The sequence below is a fragment of the Bactrocera dorsalis genome, unplaced genomic scaffold, assembly GCF_023373825.1.
Source record: "Bactrocera dorsalis isolate Fly_Bdor unplaced genomic scaffold, ASM2337382v1 BdCtg039, whole genome shotgun sequence".
NCBI classification, from domain to species: Eukaryota; Metazoa; Arthropoda; class Insecta; order Diptera; family Tephritidae; genus Bactrocera; species Bactrocera dorsalis.
In genome coordinates, this window is record NW_026038090.1 from 79367 (window position 1) to 98172 (window position 18806).

General features: G+C 38.3%; 3 protein-coding genes across 9 annotated transcripts; all 3 read left to right on the forward strand.

Annotated features, from left to right (window-relative positions):
- The first annotated feature begins 119 nt into the window (after nucleotides 1-119).
- Nucleotides 120-1840, forward strand: LOC105230401 (N-alpha-acetyltransferase 20). Of its 2 annotated transcripts, none has more exons than XM_011211149.4 (6): nucleotides 120-311; nucleotides 424-539; nucleotides 604-733; nucleotides 793-929; nucleotides 1010-1071; nucleotides 1620-1840. In XM_011211149.4, the coding sequence occupies exons 1-6, from the start codon at nucleotides 259-261 to the stop codon at nucleotides 1671-1673; spliced, it is 552 nt and encodes a 183-aa protein (XP_011209451.1). In that variant the 5' UTR covers nucleotides 120-258; the 3' UTR covers nucleotides 1674-1840. The 2 variants fall into 2 exon arrangements, with proteins under 2 accessions (XP_011209451.1, XP_019847386.1); XM_019991827.3 differs by having other exon boundaries at nucleotides 123-311; nucleotides 1010-1523.
- A 2309-nt stretch (nucleotides 1841-4149) lies between these two features.
- On the forward strand, nucleotides 4150-9187 carry LOC105230399 (dentin sialophosphoprotein). Of its 2 annotated transcripts, none has more exons than XM_011211147.4 (4): nucleotides 4150-5658; nucleotides 6037-6752; nucleotides 6897-7208; nucleotides 7272-9187. In XM_011211147.4, exons 2-4 carry the CDS (start codon nucleotides 6278-6280, stop codon nucleotides 8018-8020), a joined length of 1536 nt encoding a protein of 511 aa, XP_011209449.2. In that variant the 5' UTR covers nucleotides 4150-5658; nucleotides 6037-6277; the 3' UTR covers nucleotides 8021-9187. The 2 variants fall into 2 exon arrangements, with proteins under 2 accessions (XP_011209449.2, XP_029407907.2); XM_029552047.2 differs by lacking the exon at nucleotides 4150-5658 and adding an exon at nucleotides 5718-5886.
- A 3300-nt stretch (nucleotides 9188-12487) lies between these two features.
- LOC105230398 (alpha-(1,6)-fucosyltransferase) lies at nucleotides 12488-18557 on the forward strand. Of its 5 annotated transcripts, none has more exons than XM_011211140.4 (5): nucleotides 12488-12667; nucleotides 14770-15249; nucleotides 16088-16622; nucleotides 16685-17109; nucleotides 17170-18557. In XM_011211140.4, exons 2-5 carry the CDS (start codon nucleotides 15014-15016, stop codon nucleotides 17822-17824), a joined length of 1851 nt encoding a protein of 616 aa, XP_011209442.2. In that variant the 5' UTR covers nucleotides 12488-12667; nucleotides 14770-15013; the 3' UTR covers nucleotides 17825-18557. The 5 variants fall into 5 exon arrangements, with proteins under 5 accessions (XP_011209442.2, XP_019847412.2, XP_011209444.2 ...); XM_019991853.3 differs by lacking the exon at nucleotides 12488-12667 and adding an exon at nucleotides 12759-12777; XM_011211142.4 differs by lacking the exon at nucleotides 12488-12667 and adding an exon at nucleotides 12799-13322.
- Nucleotides 18558-18806: the final 249 nt, after the last annotated feature.

The window sequence follows — 18806 nt, forward strand, 5'->3', positions numbered from 1 at the left end:
TTAAAACAATTTAATAAAAAAGGCGAATTACTATATTCTTTTGTAAATGTGTAGAGGGGGAAACTGCAACACTGTTCTCAGAGCTCTCTGTCACTTTAAACAACTGATTTTCAGCGCTCTCTCTAGTTTCAACTATAATACTTCAACTTCGCTTCAGCGAACAGCTGTTTTTGTGTTGAACGTGCAAATTTACCTTTGCACAAAAACTTAAATTACGATTAGTTTTCAATATAAATATTTACAGTTTTTATTTGAAAAATGACTACATTACGCCCATTCACCTGCGATGACCTCTTCAAATTCAATAATGTGTAAGTAGTAAACGTTGTTTGCTTTTCATCGTAACCGTTTGTGATTCAGTCCGGCTTATTTTAACAAACGAAATTATGTTGTTCAATAAATGTGATTTTTGATCCTTCGCAGTAACTTCGACCCACTAACCGAAACTTACGGACTTTCGTTTTATACACAATACTTGGCTAGATGGCCTGAATACTTCCAGTTAGCTGAATCCCCTAGTGGCCAAATTATGGGTTACAGTAAGTACAATGCTTTGAAACGAGTGATATCGTCGATACACATATATTTTGTTTGTAACTACAGTTATGGGCAAGGTTGAAGGTCATATGGAAAATTGGCACGGTCATGTAACTGCTTTGACCGTTTCACCGGACTACAGACGTTTAGGCTTAGCTGCTTTACTTATGAATTTCCTGGAAGATGTCTCCGAAAAGTATGCATATTTCTGTACCACTTATATGTATTTACTCTACAAACTTTTACATTTTTTAGAAAACGTGCTTATTTCGTTGATCTTTTTGTGCGCAAGAGTAATCAAGTAGCAATCAACATGTACCAAAATTTGGGATATATAATTTATCGTACTATACTTGATTACTACGCTGGCGATCACGACGAAGATGCTTATGGTAGGTTTAAACGTGTTTATAAAGCTTCATATATATGTAGATATTTAAATAATTTTTTAATCTATGAATTTTTAAATTAGATATGAGAAAGGCACTCTCGCGAGATGTAGAAAAGAAATCTATTATACCATATACCCACCCGGTACGACTGGAAGATTTAGATACCAATTGAGTTTAAATGTGCATTTTTGCTGCTTGCGGTCATCATAAACCACACGAGCATCCTTAAACAAAATAATTCATACAAAACATTACCAACAAAAGTCAAAACAAACCTATATACTACATACATGCAATAAATAAATTGTAAATCAAAACTACTCCTTCTCAAATGTGGCTAATTCGTTGGCGTCAATTGCTTTCGCATTTCTATAAAAGCTGTTAACGCGCCTACTGTTTTGTATTTTTGTAATAGACATGTTTATGTAACCATTTGTTTAAAACCATTAATTCTGCTCGTAGGGCTGTAACTAATTATTTGCAATCTACTACATATATCTACTAGTAAACAGTTAAAATCAAAGGCATGAGCTATGAAATGCTCTTCAAGAGTAAATAATGCACCACAACATAACACATTCTAACCATAACAAGGTAAATTCATTATTCATAAATGTATATGCGAGTGTTTAATAAAGCATTAAATTTACTTAAAGTTAAAATTTTTATTAAGAATTTAATTTTTTGCAGATAACAACACATCAACTACACCAAGCAAACCAAATGCACATTTCTTCGAATTAAAGTCGATGTTAAAATGGTTTCAAAAATTGCAAGTCCATGGTATCACAACTGATATAAATGCTATTTATTGCCTATATTTATTTTATATGTCAATCATATCAGTTCTTGGTTTTATAAATATACTTCAGAAGATTTTATTAAAATTATTCCATATGTACATATTCGAACACTTGTCTTGTATTTTAGAAGTATTATCAAACATCCATAAGACAAATTATGTGTTGCAACGAAAATTTTAATTAAAAAAACAGAAAAAAATGTTGGAGGAAAAATTAATTAGAGAAATTCAGCAAAACGAATGTCTTTGGAATAAATACAATCCGGACTATAAAAATAAGCGAAAGAAGGATATCTGCTGGAGCTGTGTATCAAATAATGTCGGCGAATCTGGTGCAAATTTCATTCATTAACATCCGCTCCTACCAATATTTATTAGTTTTTCTTCTTCTCAATCAGTGGAGGCCTGTCGCAAGCGCTGGAAGTCTTTAAGAGATCGTTTTGTAATTGAATTGAGCGCAAGAAGTAAAACGGGCGGTAATGTGCATACAAAGAAGGAATGGCTATTTTTTGAACAACTATTTTTTCTCACGGCCGGCATGACACCAAAAGGGTGAAATAGTTTGTTTTATTATTTTGAGTTTCTTTTCGTTTGTGTGTTCACAACCAAGTTAAACTTTTAGTTCTCAATCCGCACCATTGCTCAACACGCAACTGACACATCAGCCGAAATTGAAGAACCCCAGCGACAAAAGGGAAAAACAGCTTGAAACTCCCAGATCCACCGCCTTAAAGGATGCCAGTGTTGCTTTGGGCGCTGATGCACAGCGATATGCTAACTTGGATGAAACTTTTCGCACACTCGTGGAGAATTATTTGAATTTTGTAAACACCTACAAACAGTCCGCCGATCCGTTTCTGGCTGTTATACAAGAATTTTTCGACAAAGTGCCACAGCACCGACGAACAGCATTCAAAATGGAAATACTCAACTACACCTACAAAATGTACATGGAAATGAAGGACTGAGCAATAAAAATAAGCACGACTTTTTAAACGTGGCTTTCAACACATCTTTTCGAACTTTATACCCTTTTTTCCTATATACATACAAATGTATGTACATATATTCGACTTTTGCAGTATGTGTCCGGAAGTAAATTCACTGTGTTGAGTTAACTTGTTGACAACGTGAAGGTTAAGTTCCCCAGAATAAAGTCGATTTGAACATTTTTGAATTAGCAATTCAAAGTCACCAATTTGTTATAAAATATGGAATAACTAACAGTTTGCTTTCTGGTGGGCCTTTTGGACTCACGTAAAAATTCCTATATACAGCACAAAACCACAATACACATATACTATCTACCGGAAGTACGCCATGTGCGCTAAAGAGAGAGCAGCTATCATTACCGCTACAATTTGCACAGCTAACAATAAATAAGCAAAATGTCATATGCTTGAGTACTTTCGGAAATAATTCGTTTTAGTTACTTCAAAAATCAGCAAACCTATTTGATTGCTTTAAAACAACTATGTTTATATGTATGTATGTATATTCTTACATAAATATGTATGTACATTTACGTACTTATATTCATAAGTGATAAGACAAGATATTTGCTGTTTTACGGTTTCTTGGGAAATATAGTATAGTATTTGTGTTTATCCTTTCTCTCAATTTCCTTAGAAAAAAATATATTTTTCTATGGCCTTAGTATCTGTTATACATATATCTCCCAAATTCATATTTAAGTGTATGTGTGCTCATATTCCTTTTTACACTACCTCGTTCATTTTCGCGTTATTTCATTCCGTATCCGCAATCGTCCATTATTTATCACCTTTTCCTTTTGTTGTCCCTTCGTCATTTATCTTCGTTTACAATGCGTTTCTTATTTTACTGCCTTTTTGCTTGCCTTTCATTGCTTGTTCCAAAGTAAAAGGCAAAAAATAACTTATGACTGCTCACATACATACACACCTTCCACTTCACAAACACACACAACCTACAATGTGCAACAAAACAACAACAACAGCGTCAGCGATGTGAAATTCAAAAATGAGAAAGGCAGAGCAACGATTATTCAAAGGAAATTCGAAACAAGCGACAATTTACAACATCGCTTTTGTGCATTCAACAACGTAGCAACAATACACAATGCTTGCATCGGCATAGGCGGTCGCAGCAGAAACGGCAATGTAACCAGAACCAGCGATGAGTCGGCAACCAGCTTAGCAAGCATTCATTAACGAACGTTGTCGCCTATTCATCGCTCCCTGTCATTGCGCCTGTGTGTATGTAGTTGTTTTGTTGGCCATTAATGCCGCACACAGTCGTCGCTTATCGACATACATCGAGTTTTTCAACCGAAGCGCAAAGTCGCCGCAAAGCAACAACACTAGGCGAGTGTGTGTGAATGAGCTGAGAAAACGCACAGCTGCTGACAAAAGGCAAGCGCATATGGTGTCGTTGTAGTTGTCGCTGCCACTCTACAGTCTTCCATTTTCGCACACACTGTGTGTTGTTGTTTTTGTAACAACACACGGTTGTATTATGGCCTGTCGCACGAACACAGCCAACCACTTCGGTCTCACTGAGGGTCGTGCGGGTTTTTTCCATGCGCTGTTTCGATTTTCGCTGTCGCTGGCAATACCCGATTAAAATTATTGCATTTTCTTGCCGTTTGTGTATGCGCATATGAGTGAATACCTACAAAGTTACATGTAAAGTTTAGCAATTATACACACTGTTCTGTTATATATACTTTAATGAAAATGTATATTTGTGAACAGTTTAACAATTTTGCCTTAATTGGGCTCAAATCTAGGAAATTTTCATTTCGAAATTGTTAAAAAAAAATTGAGCAAGAAAAAGGTCGAAACGGTCACTGTGCGGAGCACAGTTCACTAGCCGTTCCCATTTGTTTGTGGAATGTTTGAACGTCGCCTTGCAACCCTGAATCAAGATAGCTGCGAATTTTGTGCGGCGAACGGTCGGCGTGTGAAGCCGATTTCTGCAGTGCAAGCGATTACCGACGAATTTGGTACAAATGGACGCGCTACCAAGCGTCGTATAATGAAATAAGTAAAGCGAAAACCTGGTGAATGCAACAACAAACACATTGGTGTAGTTGCCATGTGACTCCAAACATAATACCCATAATGTGGTTCGAATATTTCCAATACACAACTGACAAGTAATTTTTGAAAAAACTTTTGCGTTCAAAAGCAGTCCACAGTATAATTTTCTGAAATAGCTTTGCGAAAGGAGGTCAAATATTTTTAGGATCACATTCCTGTCAACATGCTTAGTAACATAAGAGATCGGGCAAGAAGTACCCACCTCCAAAGATAGTTTGGAATGGGAACTGAAAAGGCAATTGGGGACGTTAGATCCCAGGCTTCGAATGCTCAGGGCGGCCAAGTTACAACTTTTTTCTTCTTCTGCAACCCTGTATACAGCATATATTAATTATTCTATAATATGGCGGAGGATTCACACATGTGCGCAACTTTTTGGAGGGTCATAGTTATCGTCGAGGTGGCATGATCATTCATAGCAGAAGGCAAACAAGCAGGCAAGTGAACGCAAACTGAAAAATCATCGGTCAGGCAGCAACGTTTTCGACGGCGACTAGTTAGGTAAACCTCAAATCGCATTCGCACAGCAACGGCAACGACTACCCGAGTACGGCAAGCAGCACACAGGCGCACATACCCCAGAGTGAACAGTGTGAAGGCGCTGTTGTCGCTGAAATAAAAGCAAAGCGAAGCACAACGAAACGAAGTGAACCACAAAAAGGAAATGACGATAAAACGAGAGAAAGAATTCTGTCGATTTTTATTCGTCGCTCGCGTAGACTGCGAAACTTGAAAGTGAATTGAAAATAATTTTTACTGTCAGTGGCGTAAAGGAGGTGATTTCGAAGATAAAGTATAGTTTTTCAGGCGCAAAGGAGTCACTATTGACGTATTTTGAATTGAGGTGAGTGCAGAATTGTATTTAAGAAAGTAGCTGTGTAATTTTAAAGTAAACTAATAGTTGTGATTTAGTGTGAAGAAAGTATTAAAAATTTGTTCCGCGCATTGTTTCTTAAAAGTAAAAATGATTTTGTAATATTGTGGCCAGGACAAGATTTTTCAGCAAATAAAATCCATGGTACAAAACAAAGCAGTGAAAAGATTCGCTTATAAATACAAAAGGAAAATAAATGTGAGAGTTACTAAAAAACTATAAATTAAACGATTTACAAACGTTTGTACTCAATTATCGCAATAAAATGTGCAAGTTGATTAATTTAGGATTGGTCAGTGCCTATTCAATTGTATAAAATAACGAACATACGTTTTATCTTCCACACAGCCATTACGACTCATCCACCACCACCACAAATACCATTGTCATTATCATCACTACCACAGTTGCGAGTGGTACAAACACTAGCAACAAGCAACCACCAGTGCAACCACTGTTTCGCTAACCAGCATTGCCATCGATCGATCCATCTGCCAGCAACAGAAATAGCAACGGCCACATATATTTATCAGAGAGTATATTTAAAGTTGTCAGCGTGATCGTCATCATAAACACAGCTGTCCTCAATATGACAAGCAACAAGGACACTGCGTCGTTCTTCGAGAACGGGACAACGCATCAATTCGAATACTGTTTTAAACTTTATCCACAAGTGCTGAAACTAAAGGCAGAGAAACGCTGCAAAAAGCCTCAAGAACTTATTCGTTTGGATGAATGGTATCAAAATGAATTGCCAAAGTTAATAAAAGCACGAGGGAAGGATGCGCATATGGTCTATGATGAATTGGTACAGACCATGAAATGGAAACAGTCTCGTGGTAAATTTTATCCACAACTTTCGTACCTGGTCAAGGTAAACACACCTCGTGCTGTTATGCAGGAGACAAAGAAAGCTTTCCGAAAACTGCCTAATTTAGAACAGGCCATAACGGCGCTATCAAATCTTAAAGGTGTCGGCACGACTATGGCTTCCGCGCTGTTGGCGGCTGCTGCTCCCGATTCAGCTCCATTTATGGCAGACGAGTGCCTAATGGCCATTCCAGGTTGGTAATAATGCTATACTCGTTATATATGTACACGTATGTAGGTATGTGATATAATTAAGGCCAAGAAAATATTTACTCAATCATTTGCTTATTAACGTAAAAAGCATTCATTATTTTATAATCATTTTATTCGAACTGCAGAAATCGAGGGTATCGATTATACCACCAAGGAGTACCTCAACTTTGTGCAACACATCCAGACTACTGTTGCACGCTTAAATACAGAGGCTGGCGGAGAAACACCACATTGGTCTCCCCATCGTGTGGAATTGGCACTCTGGGCACATTATGTAGCCAATGACTTGAGTCCGGAACTTTTGGATGAAATGCCAGGACCAGGAGCTGGCGTAGGTGCAAATACCAATGGTAGCACAGTTAAGACAGCAGCACAGACAGATAAAGTGCTTGTAGGAGAGGATACCAATGATGGAGATGAGGAGAGTTTAGGTGCAGGTGTGTATAAAAATCCGGTTTTCTATTTTTCTCCAAATGTATTGATTTAATATGTTATTTTAGCTGACAATGAACACGTTAATCCAGCACCGATTGCGACAGTGCCGACTGCCCTGCAGGATGGCGACTCAAACTTTGTTTCGAACGACTCCACCTCACAAGAACCCATCATTGATGAGAATACAACTCAGACCACAGCAACAACCTCAACCGACGACGGCGAAGTGGGCACACCGCTCGCATCCGATTCAGAGAGCAACTTGGAGGCACCCGAAAAGGCTAAACTTAAACTTAATAATAGCAACAGTAGCATAAATGCGAATACAAATAGTAATAGCGATGTTGTAGGCATTGCACATGTTGTCGGTGACAACAGCAACAACTGCAGGCAGAAAGCTGTTATCGATGCGTTAGTTGGTAATAGCAATGGTAATGGTAACGGTACTTTAGTGTCTTTGGGAGCAGCCGGTAGTGATGGGGAGAATAGCAGTTGCCTACGGTCAACAGGCAACGAAGAGGCAAGCGAGGACGATGTCGATGCTGAGGACGACAGCAGCAACAGCAACAGCCGCCACATCGAACAGAGCCACAAATCGATAACTCCGCTATTTGGTGGCAATTTGAACGATTCAACAAATTACACAAACGCCAACGCCAGCGATTCTAACAACGATTCCACGCTTAGCAGCGCTGCCGGTGTCGTATCGCAAAAGCGTGCACTGCAATGTGAAGGCGCAAGCGATGTTGACGGTGTTTTTACAGCGGATGAAGCCAACAGTCAATCAGAACCGAAAAAGATAAGAAGTGATTAGGTAGAAGACGCAGAGCAAAGTTTGAGAACGGGCTAGAGGGATAAAGCGGTTTAATTAGGGCATAATTAAAAATATAGTATATAAGGAGCGAACGCGCTGGCTTGTGAGCAGGTGAAAAGACACATACCTAACAATAATAACACTACAACGTGCCGCTATTTAGAAATATGGGCGAAACAGCGCGTGCAGCAATGCAGGATCACATTAATTCTATAATTTTAAGTAAAATTTTTACGGTTAACATCTTAATAACACACACTGAAGTGTAAGCTAGAAATAGGCGAGCGAAAAAAGCAAAAGAAATGCGTTTATCAAGCGTTTAAATATGCCAAAAAATATTTGACATAAAAATCGTTATTGACGCCTGCAGGCCGAATTAACGAAAACTCGACTTGCAGTTATCACAGAAGAAATGCTATTATGCAGCAACAACAAATGCCTTGAAACTATACAGCGCCCAGAGTTAACTTGCACTCGCTAGCATGCTTTCCGTTTCGAGCAGCTGTAAAATTTGCATTTCATTGCCGTTTTTAATTTACCCTTCATACACAAGTAATTTTATTTTTATTTTTTATTAACAGCTATTTATCAATAAATAAGAAAAGCTTCAAAATTAACACTTTGTTGAAAGCAAAAAAAAAAAAAATTACTTTAGTTTAATAATATTTTTTACATAGTTTATCATTAAAGCGTATTTATTTCTGCATTTTTACCACAAAAGAGAACACTTCAAAACAATACTTTAATTAAAGAATTAGCAAAAAACATTACGTACATGTTTATTAGTTTACGCTAAATGTAAAAAAATATGCAAATGTGTACGTGCATATACATATTTACTAAAAGAATACTGATATAATGAAAGTTGGGAGGAAATGTGAGTAAATGCAAAAGTGTAACAATACAATTATTGAGATAAAGCATTGCAAAAGCATAACACGAAATTATAATTATTAAAATAATAAAAATACAGTAAGTAATGCAAGTTATTTTTAATTAATTAGTAACGTAATCTATACTACATACTTTAAAGCAAAATTACAATACAACACACCAAACCACTCACATACATACATAAATACATGCAAACAAATATACATTCTACCAACAAATTCAAGCACACACCTGCAAAAAAATTTACTACATAATAAACAGTGATAAAAACAACATGAATTGGTTCTATTTTCCACATCGATTTTTTTTAAGTTAGGCGGGTAAATATATTTGATTAAAAGTTTTTCAAATTTATTTAAACTTCGGCAAGCGCTAAAAAGATTCAGCTCAATATTTTCAGTTGGATCTAAAAGGCGCATATACATATGTATACATAAGTATGTATGTATGTACATGTATAACAAACATTTCTATCGCCAACATTCTTTTCTATTTAAGCAAATGAAAGAATATTAAAAAAATAATAGACAAATACGCAAAGTGATCAACAAATTCCACTACTACCTTAAATAGAAAGCAAAATATAAAATACAAATCGAAAATTTTTACAATAGCGCATTTACAACTTATAGAGAGCAAGCAAAAACCATATACAAGAAATCGGTAAATAATTTTAGGTACACATAATGACATTTAGTTGTAATATAAATAAGAAACATTTATAAACAAAATATAGAGGAAAAGAAAAAAATGAGATATTCAAGCATAAAATAAATTGAAAAGCATAAATATACTTAGGTAATAACAATTTTGTAGTAAAAAAATCAAAGCGCAGCATAAATATTGTAGTATTATACAATAAAACCTGGCTTCTATTTAACAATATAAGTTGGGAATATACCTTGAAAAGGAAAGTGTAACACTCCAGCCGCAGACGAGCGGATTTTGGTGCACGGTGTTGAGGAGGCGTGCACAGAAAAATAATGTAATTGCAAAGAAATAGCGACAACAACGGTATATAAAGAAAAAAAAAAAATGATTATAAAAAGTAATATTAACAAGTAATAAACACACATTTAAAATAAAGGTATTAGTTTTCATTTTTAAGACGGATATGGGAACTCGCTTGAATGTATGTATGTGTAACAGGTCGCTGGGCCAAATTGGCAAGACTAGACTTCTGCCGGTGGGTAATGGCAATATATTTGACTATTTCACATTAATATTTGCTAAGCGTTAAATACCACTTGTGATGTGCCTATATAATCTAGATTCTGGTAATTACACAGTCCATAAGCCGACTTACGCAGCTAGCCAAAGGAGCATGTTTTTATATGTTTAAGAAGCTCTTGAGATCAGAAATATAATTGTTGGATTTCCAAAGCTGCAACTGATTGTCAAATAATAGAATCTTAAGGTTTTTAGTTGAAAAAAAGCTAGATAGTCATAAAATATTACTTAATTTAGCATTTAACTTACTTGCTTAAATGCATACATTTGTACATACATACATATATGAAACGTATTGCTTACATCAAAATGGCGCAACCAGTTTCCATTACAATTTGGTAATGTATTCTATTTAAATATGAATTTTAAATAATACCCAGCTGCTTTTGTTAATTTTGTAAAAATCCTAAGCTTTTGTGATCACTCGCTGTTCTAACTGCTCGTTGTATTAATTTTGTCAAAAATACACGCATACATACATGGATATGTAAAATAAGTCACCTAGCGTGGTTGTGAATTTAACGCTTTTTGAGCAGCAATGCATTAGCGAACTTCCGCTAAAGCACAGTGTGTCGAAAGTTCATAAATCCAGCCAAATAAAAATGAGCTCAAATATCTCATACATACATATAAAAAATGTACACATGCGTAAGCATTCATTTGAAAATCTATACATGCATATTGAACAGTGTAACCACTTTCAAAATGGCCAAACACGACACTCGTCGGCTTATGACCGATGCAAGCAAATAAAATCTAAACAAACACAAGCGAACGTGTTTACATGCGTGTGTGTATGTGCCGTGAAGCCGGCAAAAGGCCACCACCAACAGGGCAGCTGCACCGCTGCTTGATGTTCTCTGGATGAACGAAACAAAAGCCATTGGTGGCAGGTAGCAAGCAGCAGCATTGTTGTTGCCATACAGCAATCCATCCGCTTTTCTACGCTTGTCGCTCGCACGTATCCGGCAACGCTGCACTTTGTTGTTGTTTACATTTTGCTTTTGTGCCCCTTCGGCATTAAATACATGAATATTATGTACACAAATGGATGGAATAACAATGCAAAGGGAGAACGCAGATGTATGGCAGAGATGAGGATAATGCGAAATAGCAATAAATTTAGATGTGAACGATTAAACGAAAATAACAATGTATACCGGATAAGGTAGAATGGCAGACGGCAAAAACTAAACAACCCCCGGCATTTGCGATTTATTTTGTTTTTGTTGTTATCGCATGCGGAAACAGGCACAATGTGTGATTTGAAAAATGCGCTACTGTAAACTGGTGCGTGTATCTGCTTCTACAGATATAGGCCCAAATGTATGTATGCAAATGTATGTTCATACAATCTAAATTTCTAATGAGTGACCCTGTTTGCTGGCGGAACGTGCTGGAAGCGACGGCTCTGTAAGCAGCGCTAAAATACCGGAACGAAACCGCAATACATACGCTCATGTACATGTGTTATGTGTATGTAAATGGTATAAAATGTAATGCCAATTCGCAGATGTTCAATATCTAGGTACATATATCCGGTCTTAGCAAGCGGACCGCATCCACAATGACCGTGTTCAAAAGTACTATAAGAACGACAGGTGCGTTAAGCAAATAGTTGCAAATTGTTGCAACTGTTATATTTAACTAAAGATCATAAGGAAAATATTGTTGGCAAGTCGGTCCAAAGGTTTATGGTTGTACGCATGTGTGACCGCATTGGAACTAGCCAACTAGGAAGCGGGAAAGTTATGAAGTAGTTGTTGAACCTCTTCAAGGGTTCTAATCTTTCTGGGTGTTGATTAGAGTATAACCCGACATTTCACCAGATACATACATTTGTACGCTCAAAGATATTGACTGGTATCTACTACTTCCCGTCAATTACGGTAACGCAAAACCGTCTATTGTGGGAATGGAGTGGCTCGAGCTGCTTTTCGAATCTAGAGTGCCCCTTGTGAAACTGCCACCCGGATGCTGTATCAGGTTAGACTCCTCTTTATCCAGAATAGACCACGACATACTACATACATATGAATAAGTCCCGCATTCAATGAGTCTCCGCGTGACTCTAACCACCTCTGTGCCTTCTTGATAGCCTTGATAGCATTCATAAGAAATATGTTCATATTTGTTGAAATAGTTGTCGGTAAATCCAAATCTCATCAGTTTTCTTCAAAAGCAACTGGTCACCTCACGAAATACCCAAAAAATCTCCAACAAAGCGGCAGTTTTTCGGAAATTTGTTGGCGCTGCCGCTTGGTAACTCTTCGATTGAGTGAAATCGTGTTAGTAAAGGCAAATGTCGCTCGTCCAGTCACTAAATGCATGCTATTGCGGCGAGTAACCATTCAGTGAATAAAGCGGGTCGCTCAAGTGAGAATGTGTCTTCAATGAGTGCGCAACTCGTCTGCCGTAGAGGGAATATTTATTGACTTCTGCTATTAAAATTTGTTGCTGCAGCAAAGTTTTTACACTAGAACCATTCAAATAAGCAATACGCAAATTAAACTGGAAATCAATGTAAGCAACTCGCTTCAAAAGCAAATCGCGCATGGTGTTAATTACATTGAATCAGTGCTAAAGAATAGAATAGCTAAAATTTAACACATTGAAATTGGAAAATATTTTGTGTGAGCGTTTGGTAGTTGTAAAAAAATCGAATGCGAGAGAAAATCGAAACTTTGCTTTGCTTTTCATTGGTGATTTGTGAAAAGAAATTTACTTTGCGTTACGGCCTGCGCTGCGCCCCCACTTCTACATCAGCGCTCACCTCCTGTAGCGTTTTGCGGGCGTCGCACATCCAACCGTACGAGCGCTTCACAAAGCTAGCACATCTGCTCACCTTCCACCAGCGGCTGTCAAGAAGCGCCCACAACAACAAATAATAAATAAAAGGCATTCGGCGCTTACAACAGAGCGCTGCTGTCTGCGCTCACTCGCGCTCTGCACCTTTTTGAGTGATTTCGCTTTGAGCGCCAGCTGCGTGTTTTTTATTTACAACTTTTTTTTGATTGAAAATACTACATTTATCTAGGAGAATCTCACTCGCTTGCTAGTTTAATGATGCGCGGCATAAATAAATAAATTCATTGTGTGCAGTTTCAACAAAAATCTGGTATGCTTAAGATAAAAATTTGATTGTGGCAGTAATTGTGGGCGTACGATAATCAAAAAAGTTAAAATTACATAAAAATATTCTAAAATCATTAGAAGTGTGTTTGGAGCCTTATCAAGTTAATCACTGTCGCGTTACAGTTGATTTGCTGCCGAGGAATTAGCAGTGGAAATAAGTCACAAAAATAAAAAAAAATGAAGAGTAATCAGTATTATATGTTTGTGTGTGTGTGTGTGTGAAGAAATCCGCTGACACTCTAATGTGCTGTTATTAAGTTCTACCTACTAAGCTCAAACGAAATCAGTACTATGTGTAAATGTGCATACATACATACATACATATGCACATACATAGTATATACAAACATATAGAGCAATGTGGAGTAATGACGTGGGGTCAGTTGTGGATTTAGGCGTGCTATTTGTGTGTGATTGTTATAATTCATAAATTGCGGTAAAATGTGATTAAAGAAGAATGTATGCTCGACTGTTTTATGACATTCATACATACATACATATGTATGTTCATTTCTGCGAATTCCCTTAATATTTCATCACTACGCACTTTCATTAAATTAATGGGTGAGTTGCCCACATTCGCAGATAACAACGTGACTGGAAGTAAAATTAATTTGCTGTTAAATTAACCGATAAGTGAGAAAGCAAAAACTATCGTCCCAACAAACAGGATTAAATCGCCGAAAGTGGAAGCGTCTCCCAGGAACATCAAACAGGCCTTTTCCTGTAACACGTGTGTGAAACAAAACATTCCATAAACTCCATACGCAGACAACCAATAACAGCTTAATCGCCTCTCTCCCGGTGAATGACGTCCTTATAGTCAACCACCTATCCATCTTCTTCTTCTTCTGGAGGATGGAGCCAAGTGTAGAAGTTCACGCAAGATAGGAAAGTTCTCTGATTGCCATTCATTTGGGAAACGATTTTTTGTTTACATACATATGTATGGTTCAAGCAGCTCACGACTTCCGGTCTGTGTAGCTAGAAAACATCCGTTTGAAGGTGAGCTAAAGTAAGAGGGTGAAACATCCCCTCCACAGGGTTGTGCGCTGGGTTTGGGACCCGCCACGTAAAAAACACTACCAAGGAAAAGAAGAAAACAGCCTCGGATGAGAGACCTCCCTTTTGATGACGACCTTTAAATGTGTTAAGGATTACGATTCAACGCCTATCCTTAGAGTAAAAATATTTGATCTCTTCGAAACTAGACTTCATTCTGGATATTACTGGCCGTGATTAGATCCTCCTTAATCGACAATATTAATTCTAATAGCCGTCTATTCATAAGATATGTACAAACATATATATTTCTGTAGATTGAATCCAGCAGATGAAATTCTCTTAGCCAGGGTTCCGTTTATCAATTTGCCAAACCTTTTAAGAAAAGCTTAATAAATATCTATCAATTTTTCGTTATCGTTCAAACACTATTTGGAAGATATTAGATATGCTTATTGATATAAAATTTTTATTTCGCTCATAATTAGTTCGAAACATCTGCTCCCTCTCCATGGATTTGAAGGACTACAGCGACGCATGGATCAGTTATTGTTAGTGCGGTTCCCAATCTTTCCCGACACCTCTATATCCAATTAAGAAACGTACATATCATCTACATACATATGTACGAGTCCTACAAATATTTTCTAGCTGACATCAAACTCTAAATCACAGCATCAACAACAGACGTTTTTCTTTTAACAAAAAACTATTTACAATAATTCCAATCAAATGTCCTTGTTGCGTCAATTTTTCGGTCCTACATCAAATTCATGGATACGTGCCCTCGTCATCTTCGTACTCACCTGGGCGCTGCTCGTTTACGTCTTCGTCAATAAACTCAATACGCAGCCGAATGCGGACACAGATACGATAACAGCGAAACGCATTAATCAGGCGTTACAGCTGCTCGAATACTCAAAGCAACGTAATGAGGAGCTGCGTCAGATGATCGAGAAGCTTTCGAGGTGAGTAAAATAGAATAAGGATCTGAGACAAGCATTAAAGGCGAATTCGAGCTATGTAGTGCCTTTTTTGCCACCCAAGAAATCCTTGTTCTCAAGCCTTGATTCGGCCATCGGCCATCCCATCTTCTTTTTTTCATATCTCGCTTAAGCTAGCTTGTTTTTAAAAGCCATATCGTCTATTGTATATTTGAAGCTCATTGAAATTTTTTAAAATCTCTAGAGCTTTTCGCACGATCAGAGTGCCGAATCCTAAGTAATTGGAAACTTTCTAAGAATCGCGCTTTTATAGACAAAGAAGACCACATATGTCGTCGTGTGAACCGGGCTGCATTGTTGTTATACACAACAAACAAATTCAATGCATTTTCATTCTTGCACTCCAGCTGCACACGCGCCAATTGTTTGGGGATTAAGTACCCTGCAGCTCCCTCTTCAGCTGCGTGTCGCACACGATTGCTTGCTCTTCCGTTTGAATAGCACAATACCGAGAGGCGTCCGCCCTATGCCGCGCTTATGGTGGCTCGGTTGTCATTATGGCGGCGTAAGCGGTCTTCGCAATTGTGGGTCGGTTGTGTGCGAGAGATTACATGCGATCAAAGTTTTGTTGCGCCATGTAAAAGGCGCTGATTAATGCAGTGCTGCGTAACGGTAATTGCGGGGGTAGATGTACAGCGATTTATAAACGCTTTGAATAGTCAGCTAATTGAGCTGCAATGCCCCCGTGATGCCTTTGAATGTAATACTAAAATGGGCATGTGTGCTCGCGCAAATGCTATGTTTACTAAGATTAATACATAACTGTTAAGAGCTTTTATTTTTCTTCTTACTCCTTGCTTAGCGACCAGATCGATAAGCAATCAGCACAGCGCCTCATCGAAAAGCTCGAATTTAATTTACAAAATTCCATAAACGTACAAAACCAGGATGCATTGGCAGATTTCATGGGCGCCGGTGATGGAGATAGCGGTGCGGAAACTTTCGGCGGTATGCCGGTACCCAATGCAATTGCTCAGAGTGCTGCAGGCGGCGTCCATGAGCCCAGCTTAGAATATGAGCTGCTGCGTCGACGCATCGAATCGAATGTCGGCGAAATTTGGAACTACTTCAGCAGTGAATTGGGCAAGTTGCGCAAGCGCGCCACGCCAACGCAGGCCGAACTAACGCAGGACATCAATCAAGTGTTACAGCTGGGCGCTGAACATAAGCGCTCGTTGCTGAATGATATAGATCGCCTGCGACAAGTGGATGGTTATGAGGCGTGGCGCCGGCAGGAGGCGCGAGATTTGAGTGATTTAATGCAGCGGCGTCTACACTACTTGCAGAATCCGAAAGACTGTGCGAATGCGCGTAAGCTGGTATGCAAACTCAACAAGGTAAGAGCTGTGCTTTGGAACACTGCTTTGTTTTTGTCAACTGAAATATTCTATTTGTGCAGGGCTGTGGTTATGGCTGTCAGCTGCATCATGTTGTTTACTGTTTCATTGTTGCCTATGCGACAGAGCGTACCATGATATTGAAGTCGCGCGGATGGCGTTACCACAAAGGTGGATGGGAAGAGGTTTTTCTGCCGGTATCGGAGACCTGCTTGGACGCAGATGCTGCGCATGCGAGTAATTGGCCAGGACGTCACGACATGCCTGTGCTGGTGCTACCCATCATTGACTCGCTGATGCCGCGTCCACCGTTTCTGCCGTTAGCCATACCTGAGGACTTGGCACCGCGGCTCAGACGCTTGCATGGCGATCCGATTGTCTGGTGGATAGGACAGTTCTTGAAGTACTTGTTGCGCCCGCAAAAAGGCACATTGGAGTTCCTAGAAACGGGTCGTGCGAAATTGGGCTTCAAGAAGCCTATTGTGGGGTAGGTCTATCTATGCCTTATATTTAATTTTTCTGCATTAATAATAAAACTTTTGTTTAGCGTTCATGTGCGACGCACTGACAAAGTCGGCACAGAAGCCGCCTTCCATCGCATAGAGGAGTATATGACACACGTCGAGGACTACTTCCTCACTTTGGAAATTAATGGTACCATAGTGCCGCGCCGCATTTTCCTTGCTTCTGATGACGCACGTGTCATCGAGGAGGCGCGCAACAAATATCCACAATACGAGATCATCGGCGATCCCGAGGTGGCGCGTATGGCCGCCGTCTCCACGCGCTACACCGACACCGCGCTCAACGGCATCATACTCGACATACATCTGCTATCACTCTCCGATTATCTCGTCTGCACATTTAGCTCGCAAGTATGCCGCATGGCCTACGAAATTATGCAGACACTATATCCGAATGCGGCGCACCGTTTCAAATCGCTGGACGATATCTACTACTATGGCGGGCAGAATTCGCACAATCGACAAGTGGTGATCGGTCATGCAGCGCGCAATCAATTTGAGATCCATATGAAGCCAGGCGATCTGGTAGGCGTCGCTGGCAACCACTGGGACGGCTATTCCAAGGGGCAGAATACGCGCACAAAACAAGCGGGACTCTTTCCATCGTTCAAGGTGGTCGACAAGGTGGAAACCGTCAAGCTGCCGCTCTACGAGCAGGCGCAGCAGGGGCGGCTGTGAGCGTAAGTGGAACGAGGAAATGCCTATAAATCAAATTTATGTTTTTCTTGGGGTCAGTGTATGTAATTTATTTTTTATTACATTTTTTTTTTAAGTAAGCATAAATGTTTTAGTGCTGTGCAATAATATTCTGCTAGATGCTAGATTTTAGTCAATACCTATACACATAATGTAAAAAGTAATGCAAGTATATATATTTTTATATAAATTTTCCGATATGTGACCAAAGCTAAACCGACTTTGGCTTTTAATTTTGCATTCGAATCTCTATAATTGATTGACAAAGCTGCACAAAATCGTTAGTATAATATTTTTAAAATTATTTTTTGATTGGAAATCAGGTTAATTTATTTTGAAAATATTTATATGTTAGTAATTAGGTAGTTGTAAGTATGTTAAAGTAAGCAGAAACCAAATCAATTCAATTTTTATAAAAAAACGTATCTATCATAAAAGCCTCAATAATAAAAAATACAAAGAATTAGATTACGTTGTTAAGTAGGGTAAAAAATAGAATCGGCAAGACTAAAACACTTAATCGATTAACCGACACCGTTATAATGTCAAATTGTCCGGTTTTACGCACTTCAAAGCTGAATTGCACGAAAACGTTCAAATAAACTGCAAGAGCTTTATCAAAGCAATATTCCAGTGTTGAGCTTAGCATTTAGAAAATAGTGTTACACAGCGTTGACGACTGTATGTTTGACAAACCCGTTTGCAAAAATACAATAAGTTAGTTAAATACTAACAATGTATTGCGTTAGTCTAAGAAATATGAATCTCCCTTTTTCAAACTAGAAACCGTCGAAACCGTCGAAAGTGAAACTTTATTTTTTAATTATTTTTTTTTTTGTTGTTTGGTTGCGAAGCACAATACGTTTTAAAACGTAAACAATATATTAAACAAAAAATTGCACATACTTCTAATAACAGATTCTTAATTTAAAACTTTAAATCTTAAGTATAATTATTAAATAAT

Bases quoted from the DNA above. Each gene is read 5' to 3' on its own strand.
- LOC105230401 (XM_011211149.4), top strand. From the start codon at position 259: ATGACTACATTACGCCCATTCACCTGCGATGACCTCTTCAAATTCAAT. The intron at 540-603 runs GTAAGTACAATG...TTGTAACTACAG, and splicing joins TGGCCAAATTATGGGTTACA to TTATGGGCAAGGTTGAAGGT. The intron at 734-792 runs GTATGCATATTT...TACATTTTTTAG, and splicing joins CTGGAAGATGTCTCCGAAAA to AAAACGTGCTTATTTCGTTG.
- LOC105230399 (XM_011211147.4), top strand. From the start codon at position 6,278: ATGACAAGCAACAAGGACACTGCGTCGTTCTTCGAGAACGGGACAACG. The intron at 6,753-6,896 runs GTTGGTAATAAT...TTCGAACTGCAG, and splicing joins GTGCCTAATGGCCATTCCAG to AAATCGAGGGTATCGATTAT. The intron at 7,209-7,271 runs GTGTGTATAAAA...ATGTTATTTTAG, and splicing joins TGAGGAGAGTTTAGGTGCAG to CTGACAATGAACACGTTAAT.
- LOC105230398 (XM_011211140.4), top strand. From the start codon at position 15,014: ATGTCCTTGTTGCGTCAATTTTTCGGTCCTACATCAAATTCATGGATA. The intron at 15,250-16,087 runs GTGAGTAAAATA...CTCCTTGCTTAG, and splicing joins ATGATCGAGAAGCTTTCGAG to CGACCAGATCGATAAGCAAT. The intron at 16,623-16,684 runs GTAAGAGCTGTG...CTATTTGTGCAG, and splicing joins TGGTATGCAAACTCAACAAG to GGCTGTGGTTATGGCTGTCA.